This window comes from Prionailurus bengalensis, chromosome D4, assembly GCF_016509475.1.
Source record: "Prionailurus bengalensis isolate Pbe53 chromosome D4, Fcat_Pben_1.1_paternal_pri, whole genome shotgun sequence".
NCBI lineage: Eukaryota > Metazoa > Chordata > Mammalia > Carnivora > Felidae > Prionailurus > Prionailurus bengalensis.
This window is the reverse complement of record NC_057359.1, coordinates 75,056,367-75,078,951: the sequence shown is the minus strand read 5'-3', so window position 1 is coordinate 75,078,951 and position 22,585 is coordinate 75,056,367. Positions and strand designations below refer to the sequence as shown.

General features: G+C 47.7%; 1 protein-coding gene across 5 annotated transcripts in view; it reads left to right on the top strand.

The window, feature by feature from the left end:
* Window positions 1-17,393, top strand: part of TNC (tenascin C) — a 95,523-nt gene extending 78,130 nt beyond the window's left edge. For all 5 annotated transcript variants that reach the window (XM_043565858.1, XM_043565857.1, XM_043565859.1 and 2 more), the window contains 9 exons: window positions 1,069-1,188; window positions 3,252-3,395; window positions 4,163-4,293; window positions 7,569-7,701; window positions 9,360-9,511; window positions 10,275-10,371; window positions 11,599-11,760; window positions 14,284-14,447; window positions 16,660-17,393. In XM_043565858.1, the coding sequence (XP_043421793.1) occupies window positions 1,069-1,188; window positions 3,252-3,395; window positions 4,163-4,293; window positions 7,569-7,701; window positions 9,360-9,511; window positions 10,275-10,371; window positions 11,599-11,760; window positions 14,284-14,447; window positions 16,660-16,770 (1,214 nt within the window). In that variant the 3' untranslated portion in view covers window positions 16,771-17,393. The remainder of the gene's footprint in view (window positions 1-1,068; window positions 1,189-3,251; window positions 3,396-4,162; window positions 4,294-7,568; window positions 7,702-9,359; window positions 9,512-10,274; window positions 10,372-11,598; window positions 11,761-14,283; window positions 14,448-16,659) is intronic.
* The last annotated feature ends 5,192 nt before the right edge of the window (window positions 17,394-22,585 follow it).

The window sequence follows — 22,585 nt, the reverse complement described above, 5'->3', positions numbered from 1 at the left end:
CCTGTACAGGCAGGCTGAAACAGGAAGGAACTCAGAGCAGACCGTGTGGGCTTCCAAAATTATTCTGCCTCCTCCTGCTTCTCAGGCGGGTCATCACATCTCTTGGAGCTCAGGAGCCTCATCTTTGAAGTAAACCAATGACTGCTGCCCTCCACCCTCCCAGGGCCATTGTCCTAGAATAACTGAGTAATAAATGCAGATGCTAGGGGGCAACAGTCGTATTTAGGTTAGTTTCTGAGAAAGGGATATTGGGTAGTATGGGTGGCTCAGTCAGTTAAGCATCCAACTCTTGATTTTGGCTCAGGACATGATCTCATGGGGCATGAGATGCAATCCGGCATCAGACTCTGCACTGGGTGTGGAGCCTGCTTAGGGTTCTCTCTCCCTCTTCCTCTGCCCCTTTTCCCCACTCAAAAAAAAAAAAAAAAAGTAACAATAGCAGCTGCAGTGAGCTAGTGCTATCCCAGACATTTCACACACATCGTCTAGTTCATCCTTAGAGCAGCCGCCCTCTGATACCTGAAGAAAGTGAGGTTTGGAGAAGGGCACACAGACACTAGGCAGAGAAGCTGTGGTAGAACCCAGGGTCGCAGCCTCTGGGGCCTGGCTCCATGTTGCCTGTGAGCCACCTAACTGGAGCTATCCTTTAAAGCCCAGAAGAGCCTCTGGCCGCCTTTGCCCCCTGTTTTTGTAACAAGTGATATGAACTATAATGATAACCCTCATCATGTGCCCAGCCCTTTACAGTTTATATAGCTCCTTTTCACCTCCGATATCATGTGAGCATCAAAATAACACTGAGGATAAAGCCAGACAGAATCAGTATCCCCATTTTACAAGTAGGGAAGTAGAGACCCAAGATTACCTAACCAGCAAGGGAAGGAATCATGACTCCAGCCAAGGTGGTCCTGGCTCCAGACTCAGGACTCGGAACTGTCCACACAACAGACACTGTATCCTAACCCCAACATCAGGAGTCTAGGAGCAGGGAGACTGCAGAGCAGCTGTGTCTGATGTCCTACCCCATGACTGCCTATCTCTCCAACATATAGTCACCTCTCTTTACAGCTCTGGATGGCCCATCTGGCCTGGTGACAGCCAACATCACTGACTCAGAAGCCTTGGCCATGTGGCAGCCAGCCATTGCCCCTGTGGACAGTTACGTCATCTCCTACACAGGGGAGAGAGGTAAGGTCATGTCTGAGACCCTCCCCACCAGGAGGAGTGTCTGTCCTGTTCTACCTCTTCCCCGTCACCTTTGGTCCAGGATGGCAAAACTACACGGGTAAGCTGGAAGGCCAGAGACGTCCTTGCGGCTGTCAACCTCAGAATAGACTCATGGGCCAAAGGATGGGGCTGGATGGGTGGGTGTGGAGGGCCTGGCCAGGGTGGGGGCAAGGGAGGCCTTACCCATCCTCATGTGCTTGCTGACGAATAAAGAGAATCAGTGTTGTGGTTATACCAAGGAAGGCCAGGAGGTAATTTCAAGGAAAACAAAGAGCACGTCTCCAGCCTGCATGTGTCTCCCCAGCCTGTCCCTCCTCCCCTGCTAGTGTCCCTGCCTGTCACTGTGAGACTTCCTCTCTAAGCAGCAGTTGTCATCTCTTACAAAGAATGAGTTCAAAATCTTGAGTCTTAAACAGGCCATTTCAGGGGCGCCTGGGTGGCTCAGTCAGTTAAGCGTCTGACTTTGGCTCAGGTCATGATCTCATGGCTCGTGGGTTTGAGCCCCCCATCGGGCTCTGTGCTGACAGCTCAGAGCCTGGAGCCTGCTTTGGATTCTGTGTCTCCATCTCTCTCTCTGTGCCCTGCCCCTGCTCATGCTCTGTCTCTCTCTCTCTCAAAATTAAATGAAAAATTTTTTAAAATTTAAAATAAACAGGCCATTTCAGGAGGTGCTGGGGAACCTGGAATTCTTAGAGGCCACAGAGGGAGCCAGTTGTAACAGGCGTGATTGAGAAATCAGAAGTGATTTCTCCTTGTCTTTGCAGATATCTGTGCTAATTCATTTACTCAGTTATAAGACTAAACACTTGTTCAGGGCACCAGCACACCATGACCACCAAAACATAAGATCAAATACAAATAAGAGAGAGGAGAAAGAGATTTCTTTTCGGTGAATGAATTCATGTTTTTGTAATGAGCTACGCTAGAAAAAAATTTTCCTATCTTAATCCCAAAGCATATGGAAGTTTTCATATTTTATGGTTCAGTATTGTTTTACTTGCAGTGACAATGTGAAAGGCACCATAACCCATGTCTGGGGCCTCTGAAAATCTTCATTCTCCCTTGGACACTAGCTAAGAGAGTTCTTTGTAAGCATAGAGCAAGTTGAGGGTTGAGGGAAAAGAGATTCTTGGGTTTATTCTTTTTACACTTCTTTTTCTTCATTCATTCATTCATTCATCTCTTCAATTCTTAAATATTCCCTAAGAGCAAACTCCTCCGAGTCAGGGAATCTGGGGTTATCACACCTATATATAGTAAATTAGACTATAGTTCACAGCGATTATGGAACAAGTCGAGGCAGGTCTAGAAAAGGGGGTTTCAGGGATGACAGACAGGATGACCAGTTCATCCCAGTTTACCCAGGGCTTTCCCAGTTTCAGCACTAAAAGCCCCACACCCTGAGAAACCTCTCAGTCCCAGGCAAGCCAAGGTGGTCAGTCACATGTGACTCGGAAATAAACACATATTCCTGGCACCATGATTCAGTATCTATCACTGGACTTGACCCAAAGGGGTCTGGGAAGCAGTAACCAGGCTCTGACGTGTCTGCAGCTGCCCAATTTTTGTGGCTCCCCAGCCTCATGATTTGACAACATCTGTCAAATTATAAAAGGACATGACAGTAAGCCAAAAGGAGGTGAGAGCAAGCAATGGGACACATTAAATCTGGGCAGCCCTAGGCTTGGGGACATTAGCTACAACTCTCCTCTAGCTGGTTCCCACACCTCAGCTGCAAAGCTGCCCCAGCCAGCACCATGTGGAAAGCCCTGACCCCCCCGTCCCCTTTCTTTTCGGTGGTGCCCGGAAAAATCCAGTCCCCGTGTGATAAATCCTTTGTATATGAGGTGAGCACTCCTCATATACAGAGCAAGGAGGGTGTGTCATTTCAGAAATCAAAACCTGCCTTTCTGCAGGGTCACTGAAAATTGTTGCTAGAAGTAGATGTGTGTGCCATGTGCCAAGTGTGCTGACGGCTCACACAGGGAGAGGTAACTGCCTCGGTGTGTGTATTTTATGTCTAGTGCCAGAAATTACACGCACGGTGTCCGGGAACACAGTGGAGTATGCTCTGACCGACCTCGAGCCTGCCACGGAATATGTGCTGAGAATCTTTGCAGAGAAAGGGCCTCAGAAGAGTTCAGTCATCACTACCAAGTTCACAACAGGTACAAAGACGCTGGGAGCGGGAAGACGCCCACCCACAGGCTTCATCTTCAGTGCTCATGCTCTCTAACCCTTCTTTCTTAAGTCAGATCCTTGCAATGTGATGATGTCAGCATCAGCTAAACTCAACAGTGCCCACTCAGTCAGGACCTTAAGAAACACACCATTTCCTTTTGAACTGAAATGACCTGTTCTCCCCATGGACTAGGAAATGGTTTTAAAAGGAGGGCTTTTTAAGTGGAAAACCAGGCCCCACTGGCCCCAAACCCACTGTTTAATGATCCATGTTCTAGGCAGGGAAATATTTTTAAGAGAAAGATGTTTCAGGCACGTTTTCCTAGACGTCCATTGGGTTTTTATACATTGAGATCTTCTTACAAACTGTGGCAAGCAGGGAAATAGAGGAAGCATCCTCTCAGTAGAGGTGAATGCCAATATCAGCATTCATCTGTCCTATTACTGAAGAGCAAGAGAGGTTGGTAATTACGTTCACAGCTGTGTCTTTCTCCCTAAATCCACCCAAGACCAATCAAGAGTATGTAGAGCTCAGGAAAATCTGGCCCTTAGGATGAGATGAACCACAGAGAATTATGTCTTTAGAGATCACATGACTCAACCTCCTCATTTACTGATGGGGAAGGTTCTGCCCAAGGTCATACAGGTCAACAGTAGGGCAAGGACTTGAACCCAGGCTTCCTGATAACCCAGCCAGGGATTTCTGTCCTATAGTTGCTGACGTATTTGATAATAAATGACTTATCTTCTGCAGACCTTGATTCTCCAAGAGACTTGACTGCTACTGACGTTCAGTCGGAAACTGCTCTCCTCACCTGGAGACCCCCCAGGGCATCTGTCACCGGTTACCTATTGGTGTATGAATCTGTGGATGGTACAGTCAAGGTAGCTTGAAGTATAGAAACTCTCTACTGTTGTTTGAAACATGTGCATGATCCTCAAAAGAGAAAAGAATTACCCTAGGGTTGTTTCTCCCCAATACAGCTAGGGAGCTGAGAAGAAAAAAAAAAAAACAAATTAATAGGGACTGGATGTCATGCCAGACCTTCTGAATCATATTCTCCAGCCTCCCTGTCTCATTTTAACCAGACTCCAGTTTTGATAGCCCGCCAAGATCAAAAACCACTGCTCACAAGACTTGAGGACATTTTAGGAGCTGGGTTCATGGTGCTTTAATGTTTTATTAAGCAAAAGCCAAAGGCTTCTTCGGAATATTTGCCATATATACAATGTCACAGATGGTATCATTCCATTAGATATTGAAACATACATCACCATGTTCTTATGCCATCAACCATTAATACTGTTTACAGCAGTTATTTATATTCTCTCCTCTTTTCTCCATACTTTCCAATTTGAAATAACTTTAGCTGTTCCTTTCACACAAGTGAACTTTATCTCTAAACTTTATTTTCTAAACTTGTTACTGAATTTTTAATTTTGGTCATCACATTTTACATTTCCAAGATCTTTTACTTATTCCCTGTTCATTCATCTTCTTCTAGCATATTGTTTATATTCCGTGCATCATTTTCTTGTTATCTCTAAGAATATATGTTTCTGGTATTTTATTCTACAACCTGAATAGTGTCTCTTCCAAGTTTTTTTCTTTCTTTCTTTCGGTTCCACTGCTGTTGTTCGGTTGGGTCTTCTTTCATGTTGGAAACTCCCACCCAATGCCCGATGGCCCTTTTGTCCTTGAGCCAAGAATGAAACAGTTTATTGGGAGTCCCAAATGCATACACAGGTCTTGTCAACTATGGGGCTCAACATAGAGTGAGTAAGCAAGTACCCAGTCATTTTGTTGGGGGACTCACATCTCCATCTCACTCCATCTCTCTAGAGGTTCCTCCAACCCTTTCAAACCAAGCTGCTAGGAGCATAGGTGGAAGAAGAGCCTGGGCTCCTATGTGAACAAACCTTCATTTCTGTTTCCACTGTAGCACCACTGAGCCTGGTGGATTTCAATCCAGAATCTTCTCTCTGGCTCAGTCTCTCCAGAGAGTAACCTCAGCCTTTCATCTAGACTGGGAAGGACAGTCCTCTAGACTGTTGAAGAGAGCTTGGAGAGCTTGGAGTCCTCTAGACTGTTGGAGAGCTTGGCATCTATTCCTTATTTAAGCTTTTAAACACACCTTTGTTCAGCCATGCCCCACCCTAGTCTTCAAAGGCATCTTTGCTTTTGTACACATTCCATTCCTGAACTTGCTGGACTCTGTGGTGTTCATCAACCCGCTTCTGACTGGCCCCACCCCCTTAGTGAGTTATGCCCCAGCTTTCTCAGCTCTGCCCCCTCACTTGTCACTCCATGGCACCCCTTCCCATCTGTCTAGATCCTGTTGACATTGCATGCCTGTATCTGTCCCCTCTATCATCCACCTCATCCTTGTGGGCTTATACTTTATATCCCTTTACCGTCATTGTAGTGGGTTTCAGAAGAAGATAGAACTAAACTGGCATATCCACTCTCCCATGTTTAACTAGAAGTAAACACACATTTCTAGTCTCTACCATGGCCCTTCTTTGAGTTGGAATAACAACAAACTAACTCCCTGTGTTCATAGAGGCAGTCCTTTATATAAGCACCTTGTGTCAGTGTTCACATAATGTGAAATGAATGCATTGGACTCACCAATCTTGAAAGTCCCTTCCCAGTCAGGCCTTCTAGGACTTTGTTTATCTGAAGTCCTGAGCCTCATTTCGATCTACCCTGACTGCATAGAAAGCCACTTTGCACAGCAGCCGGAAGAGCTGAGGGGTAATTGTATCGCCAAAGTAATTCAATGAACCCAGCTTTGCACCTGATCCTTCCCCAGGGACCAGACCTGGGGACCACACAAAGGTCACCAGGTCACTAGTGTCCACTTACTGACTTACTTTGCTGCATGTCCAATCCCTGAGTTTGTATGTTTCACCCAAGAAAATCAACCTGGTGAAGGAGGAAAGAGTCCTGGGCAGGATGTTGGGAGACAGAATGTAAGACCGTCCTTCTGCCACCAACAAATCATGGGGAGAGAGCAAGTCTTGCAGCTCCTTTGAAATTCAGCCCCCACCCTCCATCTGGAAGAATCAGGATAACCTCACCTTCCTGGTCCGACGGTGCGAGAGAACCTTCCAGGCACCTCCACACTGCCTCATTTTTGCCTATACCTTGTTGGCTGTATTTGCAGGTTGTAGACAGCACTGATGAGTTTGGTTTGCCAGAAGCGTAGGTTGAAGGTTGTAGGTTGAATTTCAATTCCAGACACCAAAGTCATCTGCTAAAAGGTGAATTCTCAGGCATTGGAAGCTAGAAAGAGGATTTGAAAAGGAAGAAGATCTCTTGAAAGCTGAAATTAATATCCTCTGGACAGCAGCCCAGTAAGCAAAATCACAACCTACAGGGGTAGTTAGGAGACGTCTGACAGCAGAGGCACATGTACACCTCTCCTGGACAGTTCTGTCCTGGGAAAGAGACATGCCAGCTCAGCTCAGACTTTCATTGTACCATGCCTACTGAACTACTGCAGTCATCCCCTGACTCAAGAGATCCCCAGACTGACTGCATGAGAATCATCTGAGGAGCTTCTTAAATATGCACCTGGCAGAGCCCCACTTCTGGCTCTTATGGCGCAGTCAGTCTGGGATGGAGCCCAGGTGTTATATTATTTTAAAGTTTCCTAGAGGAGGATGAAAAAGTGTCATATTAGGGGCCACTGGTATAAATGGTCTCTAAACCTTTTGCCCTTTGCGTGATTCACCTTGCTACCAAATTAAGCTGGGTCCACATCATTCATTTGTTCAAAAGCCCTTTTGGGAATCTGCAGCTTATCATGATAAACTTCAATTTCCACAGCTTGGCATTTAAGGCCCTTTGGCATCTGGTCTTTTCCCACTTCTTCCACCACTCCACCACCCAAAATCAAGTGTGTTTGAGATAAATCATTACCTTCTCATATTATTTTCATTTGCTCACCCCCTCTGGCTTCAGCACCTTTTTTCATGCCTCAGTCTCCCCATTTCTGATGTCCCAGAAGTAAGCATGGAGCCTGACACAGAGTGAGACTCAGTGGATTCTTCTGAATGAAGAAATGAATGGATGGGTGAATGAATGAATGTATCATCTGTACACTGATGATTTATGCGGCCAAAAACTATTATATTCTCTCTTCTGCCCTTAGGAAGTCATTGTAGGTCCAGAAACCACCTCCTATAGCCTGGCAGAGCTGAGCCCATCCACCCACTACACAGCCAAGATCCAGGCATTGAATGGGCCCCTGAGGAGCAAGCTGGTCCAGACCATCTTTACCACAAGTAAGAGTCTCAGAGTATATTTGAGTCTTGAGGTCAAACTTTGTGAGATTAGACCAACCCTCCTCTTCCCCTCTGACTCTGAGAAAATTTTTCCATCAAACCCCTTAAAAGGATCAATGCCTTGCTACTACCTGAAAGCCTGATGGATGTGGGTACAGGAAGTTAAGGACCTCATTATGAAAAGGAAGGAGGGCCAGTAGGGAGACATCTATATTCAATCCCTATCTCCACCACTTGCTCGTGTGTGATTTAGGAAAGTTGCTGTCATTTTATAAGCCTCAGCTTCTTCATCTATACAATGGGACCAATAAGCATCCCTTCCCCATAAGGACCTTGATCTCCTAGCCCAGGGTGTGGTCCATGGTCAAAACTCATCGTAAGCTGTGTCCCTTTTTCTCTCCTTCAGCATGTCAGCATTTACAAAGCCTGTCCACATTCAAAATCAAAAGCAGTCCTCCCACCAAGACGGTAGGATTATCATGCCCAGTTTTCTGTTGGGGTAGCAGAGGCTCCCAGACACAAAATGACCTGCTCAAGGCTATAGCATGACTTAGAGTCTGATCTGGGCTCAGATGTTCCAGGCCCAGAGAACCATCCCTACACCGCAGACACTGGCTATCTTCGGCAGATAGAGAACATGCAAGGCATTTCATTGGTGAATTAAGAGGAAGCATGCCTTCCTGAGGGAGGGGGGAGTCAGCCTTTGGAAAGGCCTGGATGTGGGGTACACAGAGTGCATTCCGGTGCTGCCTCTGGCCCTTCACACTCCCCACAAGTCAATCTGCACACATCTACTGAGGGAGGTGCAAAATTGAAAGTTATCATCTCTTTGCCAGATCTCATGCCGGGTACTGGGAGCACAGAAATTTGAATGTGCTTTAAAGATGCTCCCAGACCAGAGCCAGGAAAGAAACAAGGAAAGAGCTAATGATACAACCTCCAATGAAGGTGCAGTACAGGGAGGAGGTCAGATCAGAAAAAAAGAACTGCTGTGACCCTCAGTTCTCCATCCCACCTGCTAAGCACAGCTCCAAAATTGTCCATGTCTATCAAGTTTTATTCTTTTTGCATCGCATCACTTGAAAATTCCCCAGACATTCTTGTTTGGTCCCTCTAAGACTCCCGGGCTCAGAGCAGTTAAATGACTTCTCCAGTGTCCCAAGACAAGGAAGTGTAAGTTCAGGACTAGAATCCTTGTCTTTGGCTTCCAAATCCTCTGAAGAGATTGGGATGCATCATTATTAGATCCCCAATAGAGTGTCCTGATCCACAGTGAGCCACCTGTGGGTGCCTAAGACCCAGCCATCTGGCCAGGACCTGGGTCTTCCTCAGGTGTTGCCTGGCTGCTTGAGGTAGATCAAGGTCAGCCCGATACACGCTCCTCACAGGGGCTCAGTTCTCCTCCCACTGATATCATTGGTGGTTTCCATGAATATAAGAGACTGAGATGGGTCCCTTATATCCGTAATCTCTAAAGCCTCATTGCACCCCCACCAAATGGGTTTTATCCTTATCTTGAACATGAGAGAACAGAGCCACAGAGAGGTTAAGTTGCTTACTCATAGACATCTAGCTAATACACAGTAGAGGGGCAGTTTGAAATCCCCTAACCCAATCTTCCTTCTCTAAGAGGGCCACTCTTCCTTCTTATCCTGCAGTTGGACTCCTGTACCCATTCCCCAGGGACTGCTCCCAAGCAATGCTGAATGGAGACACGACCTCTGGCCTCTACACCATTTATCTGAATGGTGATAAGGCCCAGGCTCTGGAAGTCTTCTGTGACATGACCTCTGATGGGGGTGGATGGATCGTGAGTATCACCGAAACAGGCTCCAGAGTCCTTGTCACGGAGCTTGGGGGCAGAGGGCTCAGCAGGGATGGGAGGGGGGAGGGGGAGGTCCTCCCCATGCACTCAGACACCAAATGTGCATGAGGTTTTGCAAGACAGTGCCTGTCACACAGAGACACTCAGGAACTATCTCTTAAACAAAGGAATGGGAAAGAAATGGAGGATTAAAAAAAAACGAGAAAATAATTTTCTTGTAATTTATCTCATCTGATCCTCAAACAGCTCTGTGATGCATAAGAATGACGGTGGTCATGGAGCCTATCATGTGGATTAATTAGCATTTGCTAACCACCAGGCACTGTGCTAAGAGTTTCACATGAATTATTTGCAATCCCATTACTGTTTGAGCTGGTTAGTATTTTTTTTTAATTCATAAACTTTGTTTTTCAGAGCAGTTTTAGGTTCACAGCCAAAGTGAGCATAGAGTGAAGAGAGTGCCCATATACCCCTGTCCCCACGTGCATGGCCTCCCCCACCAGCAACATCCTACACCAGAAGGTGCATTTAGAACCTCTGCCTTGACACATCGTTATCACCCAAAGCTAGGTGGTATTTTTAATCCCTGTTTTTCAGGTGGAGGTGGCCTGCCCAGAGTTACACAGCAAATTAGTTTCGCACAGAGCTGGGGATGGATGCTTTTTCCAGTCTGATGTTCTTCCTCTCAGATTCCTTCCCTTTCTTTCAATAGCTAAAGCGCACCCTGAATTCCTTGGTTATGTTGTAGGTGTTCCTGAGACGCAAGAATGGACGTGAGGATTTCTATCGCAACTGGAAAGCCTATGCTGCTGGGTTTGGGGACCGCAGAGAAGAATTCTGGCTTGGTAATGCAGCCCTGCATGTTGGTGTCCCAACTGCCCATTTCTGCCCTCCTTGTCATTTGTCCTAACAGCAACCCATGGGAGAGAAGGAAGCTAGGAGGAAGCAGTGGCTGTGGTAGTAGACGCAGAATTGCAAATCTTCAGTGGAAAAGACGTTAAATTCTCTAGGTCATTAAAAATAAAACTCTGGTTGAGGCACCTGGGTGGATCAGTCAGGTGAGTGTCTGACTCTTGATTTTGGCTCAGGTCATGATCTCAGGATCGGTCATAAGATCAAGCCCTTCATCAGGCTCAGATCAGAATGTGGAGCCTGCATGGGATTTTCTCTCTCTCCCTTTCTCTCCGCCCCTCCCCCACTCGTGCTCTCTCACACACACACACTCTCTCTCTCAAAATAAGTAAATAAACAAAATAAAATAAAACTCTGGTCTACCCTTGAGCCTCGTGGCACTCATGCAAGGTTCAAAATCCCCACTTTGCGCGTGGGAGAGAGAGATGAAGCTGTGTGCCCGCGGGAATCTAGCCAATAAGCAGTTGAGCGGCCTCTTGAAATTCCCCCAGACCCAACACCACAATGCCATCATCCATCCACCCGTCCATCCATCCATCCGTCCATCCATCCACACATGCAGCTCACACTTGCAGACAATCTCCCCATAGAGGACACTGTTCCGCACTCTGGTGCCCAGGGCCCCAGCATGTCTGTCCGGCTGGCAACCATTGCCTCTCTCTTGCAAGAAGCTTGGGAGTTGAAAAGGTGCTTTCTCCACCTTATCTCCTTTGATCCTTTTTAAAAATGTTTATTTATTTATTTTGAGAGAGGGAGAAGGGGAGAAGGGGCAGAGAGAGAGGGAGAGATAGAATCCCAAGCAGGCTTCGCGCTGTCCGCTCAGAGCGGGATGCAGGACTTGATTTCACAAACCATGAGCCGAGATCAAGAGTCCTACTCTTCATCCACGGAGCCACCCAGGCACCTCCACTTTGATCTTCACAATGCCCTAGGAAGTTGGCAGGGCAAAGATGTCAACCCAATTTTACCCAAGGCTCAGAAACATCCTGTATTTTGCCCGGTGTTGTGCCAGTGAGGAGTGGACCAAACCGCAAGCCCAGGTTTATGTGACACCAGCCTCTTTCAAGAGCCTAACTTGCTGCTCCTATGGGGTGGATGGAGTAGAAACAATGGCCTCGGTCACTCATGCTGCCTCTGTAACCCTTGCCTGTCCTCCACAGGGCTGGACAATCTACACAAAATCACAGCCCAAGGGCAGTACGAGCTCCGGGTGGACCTGCGCGACCACGGGAAGACCGCCTATGCCGTCTACGACAGGTTCAGCGTGGGAGATGCCAAGACTCGCTACAAGCTGAAAGTGGAGGGGTACAGCGGGACCGCGGGTAGGTATGGGGTAGCCACACTTCCGGTCTCTGGAACCATAAAAAGCCTTCCTTGTGTTTTTAGCTAATTTCCTCATCACTCCTTACTTCATTAATCCATCCACTTATCAGATCAACAAAATACCTGAATCCTTATTAGGTACTAATCCAGAACGGCAGCTGAACAGAGCTGGCTAGATATTTTAGTCACCAGAGCAGAGTAGGTTGGGAATCAGAAAATATGTCTTTTTCATACCCATTTTTAGATAGCAGTTTTAGGTGGATAGAAAAACAGTCTCCTGGAGGCCTAAATACTCATCTAATCCAGTACATCTAAATTTATTGTGCACATATGACCCCAGGGGACCCTGTTAATGTGCAGGGGCTGACATCCCCAAGATTCTGCATTTCATACAGTTTCCCTGGTGATGCCACTGTTTGGGGATGCTGCTGGTCTGCAGACCACACTCTGAGTAGCAGACAATCCTCTCCATCACTAACTGCTTGAATCTTTTCTAAGACATCCTTGCCACGTGGTCATCCAGCCTCAGCCTGCACACCTTCATGACCAGAAGCTCACTGCCTTTTTTTTTTTTAATGTTTATTTATTTTGAGAGAGAGAGAGAGAGAGAGAGAGAGAGAGAGAGAACGCAAGTAGGGGAGGGGCAGAGAGAGAGGGAGAGAGAATTCCAAGCAGGCTCTGCACTGTCAGCACAGAGCCCGACATGGCACTTGATCCTACGAACCTCGAAATCATGACCTGACCCAAAATCAAGAGTTTGTCACCCAACTAACTGAGCTACCCAGGCGCCCCAGCTCACTGACTTTCAAGTGGCCCTTTCATTCCCTTTCTGGTACAAAACCTAGCTCAGATCTTGAAGATTTCATGGACTTGAAATGGCCTTGGTATGGTTTTTCTGGCTCTATGGTAGAGGAGAAATTAAAGAAGCAACACGCATCCAGGCCACTAGGTAGCATCTTCTACAGATATTCCACATGCATCACCCCTCCTCAGTTCTCACAGAAACTCCTCCAGGAAGATGTTGCTGTTACACAGATGAAGAAACTGAGGCCCGGAAAAGTTGGGTGATTTGACCTGGGGTGAAGCAGCTTGTAGAAGGTGGACCCAGGGGGGCAGGCCTGGCTGCAGACGAGTGTGCTTGGTAACAAGGAGGGATGGGGTCTGCTGGCAGGACCCCCCGGTAGCACCCTTACCTGCTTTGGGGTGGCATCCAGTTACATCTATGAAAACACAAAAGACAGAGCTATGCTGTTTCTAACCTCTCTGAGCCCCGCGGGGAAACATCCATAATGGGAAGTGTCTCCAGGTAAAGATTTGCTGAGAGCCAGGTTGGATCTAAGGAGAGAGCAAACTCTTCTGAGATCAGTCTGGTGGTAGTGAAGGGAGAGAGGCCCATGGGCCAAAATTGTTTTCCTTCCTGGCCTTTTATTACCTGGCAATAAATGTCTCTCTGAGTGAAGTGGCTTCAGGCAAGAAGGATATTGTCACTGGGCAAAGCAAAGCCACTAAGCAGCAGGAATGCGACCTCCACCCATCTCTCCCTGCATTTCCAGAACCCCTTCACTAAGGTGACCCTGGTAAAGCCACCTCCTCTCGTGCCAGCTGGCCCTCCACAGGAGGTCGTCTTGTTTCTACCATACCCACCTGCTCCTGGTAGCTTCCTCATTAAAAAGGCCTCCGAGACCCTTTGTAGTTTGCTTCAAGATATCAGGGTAAAATGTTTCACTGTCTTGATATGTTTGTGCTCTGTGTTGGCCAGAGCTGGGAGTACAGGGACACAGAAAGAAATGGCACTTAAATGTCCCTAAAATGCAATATATTAAATGACAAACTGGATCCCTAGATAGTGCTACGTACAAATGGGCATCTTGTCTAAGGATCAGGGAACACTGGCCCCACAAATAGTGAAAAATAACTGTACGATACACACACTATTTGGTGGCCTCTAATATGCAAAGGGTTTGATTACCAGGGTGGCAATAACTACTTGTATTTGCTGGGAGGAGTGCACCATTATTAAACATGGGTTTCTCACCTTACTCTCTGAGCTCCGTTATGTAAAGGAATACAAAACAGTGACAGAAGTCACAACAATCACAGCCATTATACATACTACTCTACCCATTCAGCATATACCTTCATATCCATTGTCCAAACAGCACCCTGAGGTGGATAGAATCAATGTGCTAGCTCCATTTTATAGAAGAGAACACTGAGGCTTAGTAAGAGGCTTGACATGTGCATGATCACACCAGGGAATGAAAGGGACAGGACTTGAAGCTGGACCCTCCAAAGCCACCCACAACCTTCTTTCTACCACCTTATGCTGCTTCTAGGAGAAGCGAGCCCTCAGAGTGAGCCCTCATGTCCCCTCCAGCCCCGTGTTTGACCCTAATCCCAGGTCCAGTGTTTTAAGGCCAGGCCACCCCAGGCCCTTTGAGTGGCCACCCTGGTTCTGCCCTTCGGAGCCCACAGGGACACTCCAGCTGGGATTCCTCAGATCCATTGTTTTCTCTCTGCAGGTGACTCCATGGCTTACCACAACGGCAGATCCTTCTCCACCTACGACAAGGACACGGACTCAGCCATTACCAACTGTGCCCTGTCCTACAAGGGGGCTTTCTGGTACAAGAACTGTCACCGTGTCAACCTGATGGGGAGATACGGGGACAACAACCACAGTCAGGTGAGTAAAACGCGAGTGCCTGGGGCAGGGCTTGGGAAGCCGGTTGGGGGTGACAGGCAGGCACCCCAGCCCCTCAGTTCTGGCTGAGACTGGGAGGGGGCAGCAACCTCCGGGAAATGGTGGCACCTCTGTCCCCAGCAGGGAGAAACCTCAGGGACACTGCGGGTCAGGTGAAATCCTAGAAGCAGTCCACGTTAACCCATGAAGATCCTGGGACAACCACCAGTCATGTGGATTCCAAACACAGAACGTTCTCCTCAGACAAAACCTTGGTCTGTGGCCCAGAAGGAAAGCAGATAAAATGCAGGCTGTCTAGGTGAAGCAGGGGTGAAAGCAGGGTGCTCTTTCTACCTTCTCATGTTGCCTCAAGGATGCTTCCATAGGAGCCTTTTTCCACCACCTTTATTTCTTTGTCCCCTACCACCAGGACAATACAAAATCCTTCTGGGGGCGGGGGGGGGGGGGAAGCAACCCAAAAGCTGCCTGCCCAAAAGGAAACCTTTCTTTCCCATCTACTGTTGGAAGAAGAACGAGCTGACGGAAAAGGGCCACGAAGGAGTCATGCGAGTCCTGCCCCAGCTCTGGCAGCTGCGTGGACTCTGTGATGTCACTCTTCCTCTGTGGCCTCAGTCTCCAGGATCGAATGAGGAGGGCTCATTTCCAGCTCTGCGCCTCTGTAAGAGGGAAGCAGGAGGGCAGAGGAAGGGCAGCGCAAAGCCCAAGCTATCAGGCGGCAGTGCTTTACCATGACTGGGTAGTCACAGACGCATTCGCCCATGGGGAGAGCCAGCCTTTCCCAAATGTCACCTCCCTGTCAGATTCAGACACTGCCTGATACAGTGAATGCCAAAAACTCAGAATCACATAGTGTCTCAATTTTTTTTTTTTTTGCTTCATTGTACCAGCCATGAACTTTTCCATGTCCCCTCACAGCCCTACATAGCTTAAAGAGAAGAGGGGTCATCTGTTAAGTTTCTAAAATTCCACATATGAGTGAAATCAGATGATATCTGTCTTTCCCTGAGTGACCTAAGGGAAGGAAAAATAATGTAAAAACAGAGAGGGAGGCAAACCATAAGAGACTCTTAAATACAGAGAAAAAACTTGAGGGTTGATGGGGTGTAGGGGGTGTTAAATGAGGGATGGGCATTAAGGAGGGCACCCTTCGGATGAGCACTGGGTGTCACACATAAGAGATGAATCACTGGGTTTTACTCCTGAAGCCAAGACTACTCTGTGTGTTAACTAACTTGAGAATAAAAAAACAAAAGTAAATTTAATTTAAAAAAAAAAAAAAAGAGAGAAGAGGAGTCAGAGAATGCGGTGGTGGCCTCACAGGAGCACTCCCGGAAGCAGACATCCCTCCCCTAGTGGGAAGAGGGCAGACTCTACCATCTGTAGACTGTATGGAAGAGTCAAACATGGAATTAGGAGGCCCAGACACAAATATAATCTTTTCTTGAGAAAGAAAAATCTTTGGCCAAATTTCCAAGGATATTTCTCCCTAGTGGAGATTAGGGAGGTAATATTTACTTTGCACCTGCAATGTGCCCGGTACTATAATCACTCCTTTACAAGTTCATTTAATTTTCATAGCACCCTTTCAAAGTTGGCACTATCAGACCCTAAGAGGAAAAAAAAAAAGATAGTGAAACTGAGTCCCAGAAAGTTTTGATGATTTGTTTAAGACCACTTATGCCTCAAGTAAGAGCCCTGAGCTTGAACTCTATATGTAAGTAAGAGCGTTGAGGTTGAACTCTCTATGTCAGGTTGTACAATTTGTGTTCCACCTGTGCTCTTTCTGCCATTCCATACAAACCCTTATTAAAATACTCCATGAGAATCCCATGAATTAGAGACTCCCCTGCATATAGCTACTCAATTCTGTAACTTCCAATCACGACCTGAATTCCTCCAGCGTCTATTCCTACCCATGGGAAGTCTCATCAGCCACCATTTTGTTTCACAATGGCAGCTCAAAGCTCAATGCCAATGCCGGTGACTTCTGACTAAAATTTTAAAAACTGAGTCAGATTCAGCCAACTCCTTTTAAGTTTTCGCTACACAGACCAATAGACAGGCAAGAGACAGCTATGAATTACCACATGGTCAGGTTGAAACAGAACTCGTTTTGTTCCATCAACTAAGCAGCAATGATCAATGAACACCTTGCCTATTGGAAACCCATCTGGAGGTCTCCTCTCTTTTACAGGGTGTCAACTGGTTCCACTGGAAGGGCCACGAATATTCAATCCAGTTTGCTGAGATGAAGTTGAGACCCAGCAATTTCCGAAACCTTGAAGGCAGGCGCAAACGGGCGTAAGTTCCAGGGACAACTGGGTGAGAGAGGAGTAGGGCCCAGAGAAAGAAGCAAATTTTACCAAAGTCTCAACACAACCAGTCCAACCATCAAGCCACACCCGGGTATTTGTCAGAAGTTAAAGTTGACCATGGATCATTGGGGCCAATGGCGGAAGCACCCACCTCACCTACCCTGCGAGTATTTCCTTCGCACCAAAGACAATGATCTCCACAGGTTTCTGTTTTGTTGTTTGAATCAGCAAAAAATTTTCCAGTGACAGCATCACAGTGGTTGTCCTTCTCTTGGGTGGCTCTGGAAATGGGAGAGGGGTAGGCTGTACAGTGGTAGTCGGTGTTAGAACCAGCTGTATTTTACACAAAGCTGTATAATTAATTATCATTATTTTTGTCCGCAACGATTCAGTGTGTGTCATTGGAGGCCGTCCCCAATTTTTTTTACATTTCATACAGCAAAAACCAGAAAAGCAATACTGTTTCGATTTTAAGGATATGATTAATATGATTAATATAATAATAATGATGATGAAAACTAAGGATTTTTAAAGAGATCTCCCTTTCCAAAACACATCTGGACAGTACCTGATTGTATTTTTTTTTTTTAATAAAAGCACAAGTACTTTTAAATTTGGCTGTTGTTTTGCCCTTCGTTGTTGAGCCTGAATTCCACCAAAGCCATATTTGAACAGATGGAGGAAAGGTGAGGAGGGATGGTGGTCAAGTCAGAGAGGAAGAAGGAAAGGTGGGAGGCTACAGGCTGGGGGAGAGGAAAGCACCTTTTTGAACAAAGTTGAGCGAGGTTGGGAAAAGGTTACCACTTAAGATTCAGCCTCTTACTCAACATTTTCAAGACTAATGGTTTGTGCTCTCACAGAGGCTCTCTTATACCCACCTTCTAAGGTGGCCTGCTAAAACTTCCATGATGTAGATGAGGTGACAACTGTTATCTAGCAAGATCAAGATGCCCAAAGGCAGACAGCCTGCATTCACACCTTGGCTGCACCATCCCCTAGTTCCCTTACCTCTTTGTGTCTCAGTTTCTTAATGAGTAAAGTACGGTTGCTCACACTTCTCCATAGCATTTCTACGAAAAAATAAATGATATCATCCAGATGAGGTCCCTACCATGGTGCCTGGTGTATATTAAATGCCACTAAGTGTTAGCTGTCTCTGCTATCACTGTTTTATGACAGGGTGCACAGAAGTGTAACGACTTGCCCATGGCTACCTACCCACTTAATCATAGAACTAGGATTTCAGCTCAGGTCTCAAAGTTCTTGCCCTCACTCAGGACCCCGGTGAACATCCCTCCTTCCCTGAGGAAATGGGCGCTATGGGTACACGTTACAGAATGATTGAGGGTGGGGAAGTTCAGGTGGATCCTTCCTACAACCCTGAGGTCTTAGAACTTAGAAAGAATGTCTGTTAGGAATACCTCCTTCTCCCCCAATCAGAGTCCGGTGTCCCCCAGCCTCGGCCTGAATGCATCTCGTGGTGGAGGGAACTCATTGCCCAGCCCAGCAGATCTGTTTGTACTTGGCAAATATCGAGTCAGAACCACACATTACACATTTGTCTTTTAAAACATGGTAAGTTGGGGGGTGGGGGGGGGTGGGGAGCAACTCCCAGTTGATTCTCTCAGAGATTTTCAGCAAATGGACTTATTTAATGAAAACCTTTGGGCTGATAGGCCTCATTCAAATGGAATGTGATGGCTCAGATGCGAGGATGAGAAGAATTCATGGCTCAGGCCAGATCCTTTGCTGCTGAGTTTATCTTGCTTTAATAAATGCCATCGTGTTATATACACAACTGGAAGTTCCCGATCATAAGACTTGTTGCCTGCAATTCTGCCATAGCAACGCTTGCCTTGCTGTGTAAACCCCAACAAACGGGCTCCCTATAACAATCAAGCCTTAAGAGGGAGGCTTAACCCTCTGTTGACTGCTCCCTTGGGAGGCTCTGAGCCCCAGTCCTAGCCCCTCCCCCAAATACAGATGTAACTAAGCTGATAAGGTACTTCCCAGAAGCCACACCAGAATCAAATTCCGGTTGGTGAAGAATCCCCATCACATGGGAGTCCTTGACCTTGGCCCTGGGAAGGTGGTAGATACCCCCATATGGGGATGGGAAGGCCAAGACACTCAATGCTGCTTAGTCGGTTTCAGACTGCCCACATACTAGTCAAAGCATGAGCTCACCATGCCTCAACCACGTCCTTCAGTTGGTGACTCTGGCTTTGTTCCAGCCACCTCCTCCATCTCAAAAGGTCTCCTGAAATTCTAGTCCACCCTCAAAGTCCAAGCCCACTTCTGCCTCCCCACCGAGAATGAATTTCCAAGGAGTCTGGTCTTCCCTTTGCCCTTCCTCCGTCTGCTCCCTTCCCTTTTCCCAGCTTATACCCTTCGAAGCCATCCCGCATGAATGATATCTCAGGTTTCTGGTGAGATCAAAATGGGAAGTGTTGGGACACTGAAGGCAGGAGACTGGGCAGTTAGGGGGTCAGGGTACTTCTTTTCCAGCCCCATCCCTATAGCATCACAGGGGGGTGACTCTTTGCATCCTAACAGAGGCACAATGCCAGTCCATCGCCCATCTCCACTCAGCATCCCAGGTTTTGGATAACTGCTCCCCCCACATGTCCCTTCGGGCCTAAGGATGGTCTCTGCACCTCAGCTTCTCGAGACCTGGGAACTGTGTTAGCCCTAGTGGCTCTCCTCCACATTGCCCACACCTTTAGAGACAGTCCTTCAACTTCTGCCTCTCCCAGGGACCCTGACAGACATGGCCACACTCCGGGATCCTGGGCACCACAGTTACAGCTGCCTGCTTGCCTTACACCATTATTTCTACTCGTGCCTCCCACCACCACCATGGAAGCCACAGAAGATACTCTTCCCTCCTCCCTGTGGGAGCCGGGACACATAACATGAGCTTTGCCCATTGGATATCTGCAGAGGGACTTCTAACCTTGAACAAGGAATTAAAAGCAAAGAGCCTATGAGGCTGGCTTCTCCAATGCTACCACAGAGTCCATCCACAAATCACCCTCCTTTAGGACAATTGATCCCACCTTCTCTCTTTCTCAGCTTGGCCCTCCCACGCCACTCTCCTTTCCACTATTCCTGGCCAACTCCAGGTATGGGGGAGTCCCTGTGGGCTGTGCTGATTGGTTCTCTTGTTCCAAGATTTCTCTTCTCCCTTTTCATTTAATAGTCAGTACTGAATACGGCCTATACGAGCAGCACTAAGTGAAGAAAATAACCACGGGCCCTGGCCTTGTGAGGCTTCCATGCCAGAGGGAGGCTGGCAACAGCCACCATATCAGACAAGTGAATGTATAATTGCAAACTGAGTGAATCTATAATTGCATGTTTTAGAAGTAAATCTGAGACACTATGAGAACATCTACGAGGACCTGTGCAGGAAGGCTTCCCAGAAGAAGGGCTTCTGAATCGTCACCTAAACAATAAGTAGGACTTAACCAGTGAAGAAGGCAGGGGAGGCAGAGGACAGAGTACCTCTAGAGGCCCTGAGGCAGCCAGGCCATGCAGAAAAAAGACAGAGGCAGCTGCAAGAATCTCGTCCCTCAGGTTCTTTTGGTCCAGAATAAGGATTTTGATCTTTTTCCTAAATGCAATAGGAAGCTGCTAAGGAATTTTTAGCAGGGGATGATTATGATCGTATCTTTTCTTTAAACCATCTTTCTGTTGCAGTTTCAACTTGGGCAGAGAGGTGGGAGATGGGAGGTGCTGCAGGGGCTGCGTAGTGGTGCCATGGGGACGTGGCATACGGTATGAGAGGCATTTAGAAGGTAAAACCCACAGGGACGTGGGGGCCCAGAGAGCTACTCCACGTCCACACCTAGTTCCTGAACAGCTTTCAGTTCCTGCAGGTCTCTTCCAGATGTGGCTCCATTGTCTCATTAGGGGTGTGCAGAGCTGGAGTTGAGGTCCCACTAACCTCAGGAACCAGGAGGGCTGTAGGGTCCCAGAGCGCTAGGCATCTCCTTCAACTTTGGATGGGGGGCGGGGGTGGGGGAATCAGGGAGGGTCCCTGGGGGTTACTGTGGTTAGAATGAGGAAGGATTGATGCCAAGGGGACTCTGTGGCTGAATTGCAAAGGGTGAAGGTGATGGCTGGGCCTTGCCCTGGGGGCTTTGTGTCCTGTGAGTGCAACTGAGAGTTGCTGACGGTGTTTAGGGCAGGAGTGACAAAATCAGGGTCGCTCTTTAGAAGTCCCACTCCCTTACTAGAAAGGCATTTGCTCAGGCTATGTCCTCTGGCCTCAGTGGGGTGTTAGAAGAACTCACAGGTGTCCCCTGCCAGGATTTGGGCGGATGCTCTATGCCAGTGGCCAGCAGAGGGCTCACTCCCCCACCCACCTCCCTCCAGGACCAGCCACACAAATGAATTTAAAGTTCAGAAAGGAAGCAGGAAAAGGCTCTCCTCTTGAAAATCACTCCAGTCTCGCCAAGACTGGAAAATCTCAATGTGTTATGGAAAGAAACACACACACACACACAGTCAAAATGAGTAGTTCCCGTGTTAGCCCAATGCTTGCAACTGCGGGTGAAGCTGTTTCAGAGCCATGAGATGACTTCTCCAAGGTTCAGAGTGCCAGAGCAAGGACTGAATCCTAGGTCTTCTGACCCCTTAGGCCTTGAAGAGCATCTATTGGCATACTGATTCCTTTATCCATTCTTCCATTCGGTACACAAGGAACACCTGCCATGAGCCAGTTCCCTCATAACACTTTACAGTTTACAAAACCAACGTGATCATAGCTTCTCTAAAGTAATCGTCTTTGCAGTCAGAGCTGATCTGGCATCCGTTTTCCAATTACTGAATGATCTTGGCCCAGTCACTTAATTTTTCCGAGTGGCCCTAAAAAGTGGAGTGAAGAAGACATACCATGTGGAGAAACTGTGATGATTTAAAAGAGAGAAATGGACAGCACCTGGCCTGGAGAAAATGCCAATATACATTTCTCTCTGAAGTTGATAGTTGTCTGAAGCTGAGCAGCGGGATACAATACTCAAGTCAGCCAGCAGATGGCAGGCTCCCCCGGCTTTCTGAGGGCACTAAAGGAAGCACTCCCCGCCCCCCTCCCTAGGTGTTCACGTGGCTGCAGTGATGCCACCTGGGCTCCCAGGCTCATAGAAACCTCCAGGAAAACCCCTTCTCTGCCTTCACTCCAATCCCCTGCTCCATGAGAGGTTCAAACCCTGCCGAGGGGGCAGCAGGGTCATGGCAGGCTGCCTCTGCTGTTCTGGTCTCCCCTTTGGCTACACAAGCCTTATGTCAACAACCACAAGCCTTCTTGCAAATGTACACCAGGGTGGGGGGTACATTCCTGGGGGTCAGGGAGGGAGGGCTTCTGGCCCACGTGTCCAGTCCCCACTTGGATTCTGTAAAGACCACCACTCTTCTCCGGCATGTGTAATGGCTCCATTGCAGTGACGTGTCATCACTGACTTACTCCCCCCCAACCCCCATTACTGCTCCCTTATTGTTGGTAGTGAAGGGTGAGCTCACACATCTTCTGCTGCCCTATGGTGGCTCCTCTGGCTTGTCCGTGGCCCCTCAGCCACGTGTCTTCTCCTTCCCTACCGCTTAACTGTCCAGCACAGAGTGAGGCCCTTCTGGAAATGGGAACACGTTGTTGTCGCTATTGTTTTACACTCTCTTCTCCTCAAAAGGCTGGTTTAGCTGGCGATCCCTCTGGATTACCCCAGGCAGCTTGGGCAACCCCGGAAACGCCGTCAAGGGCCCTGTGTCCCCAGTGCTTGGCTCCTTGTGTCAGTCTACACCCCAAAG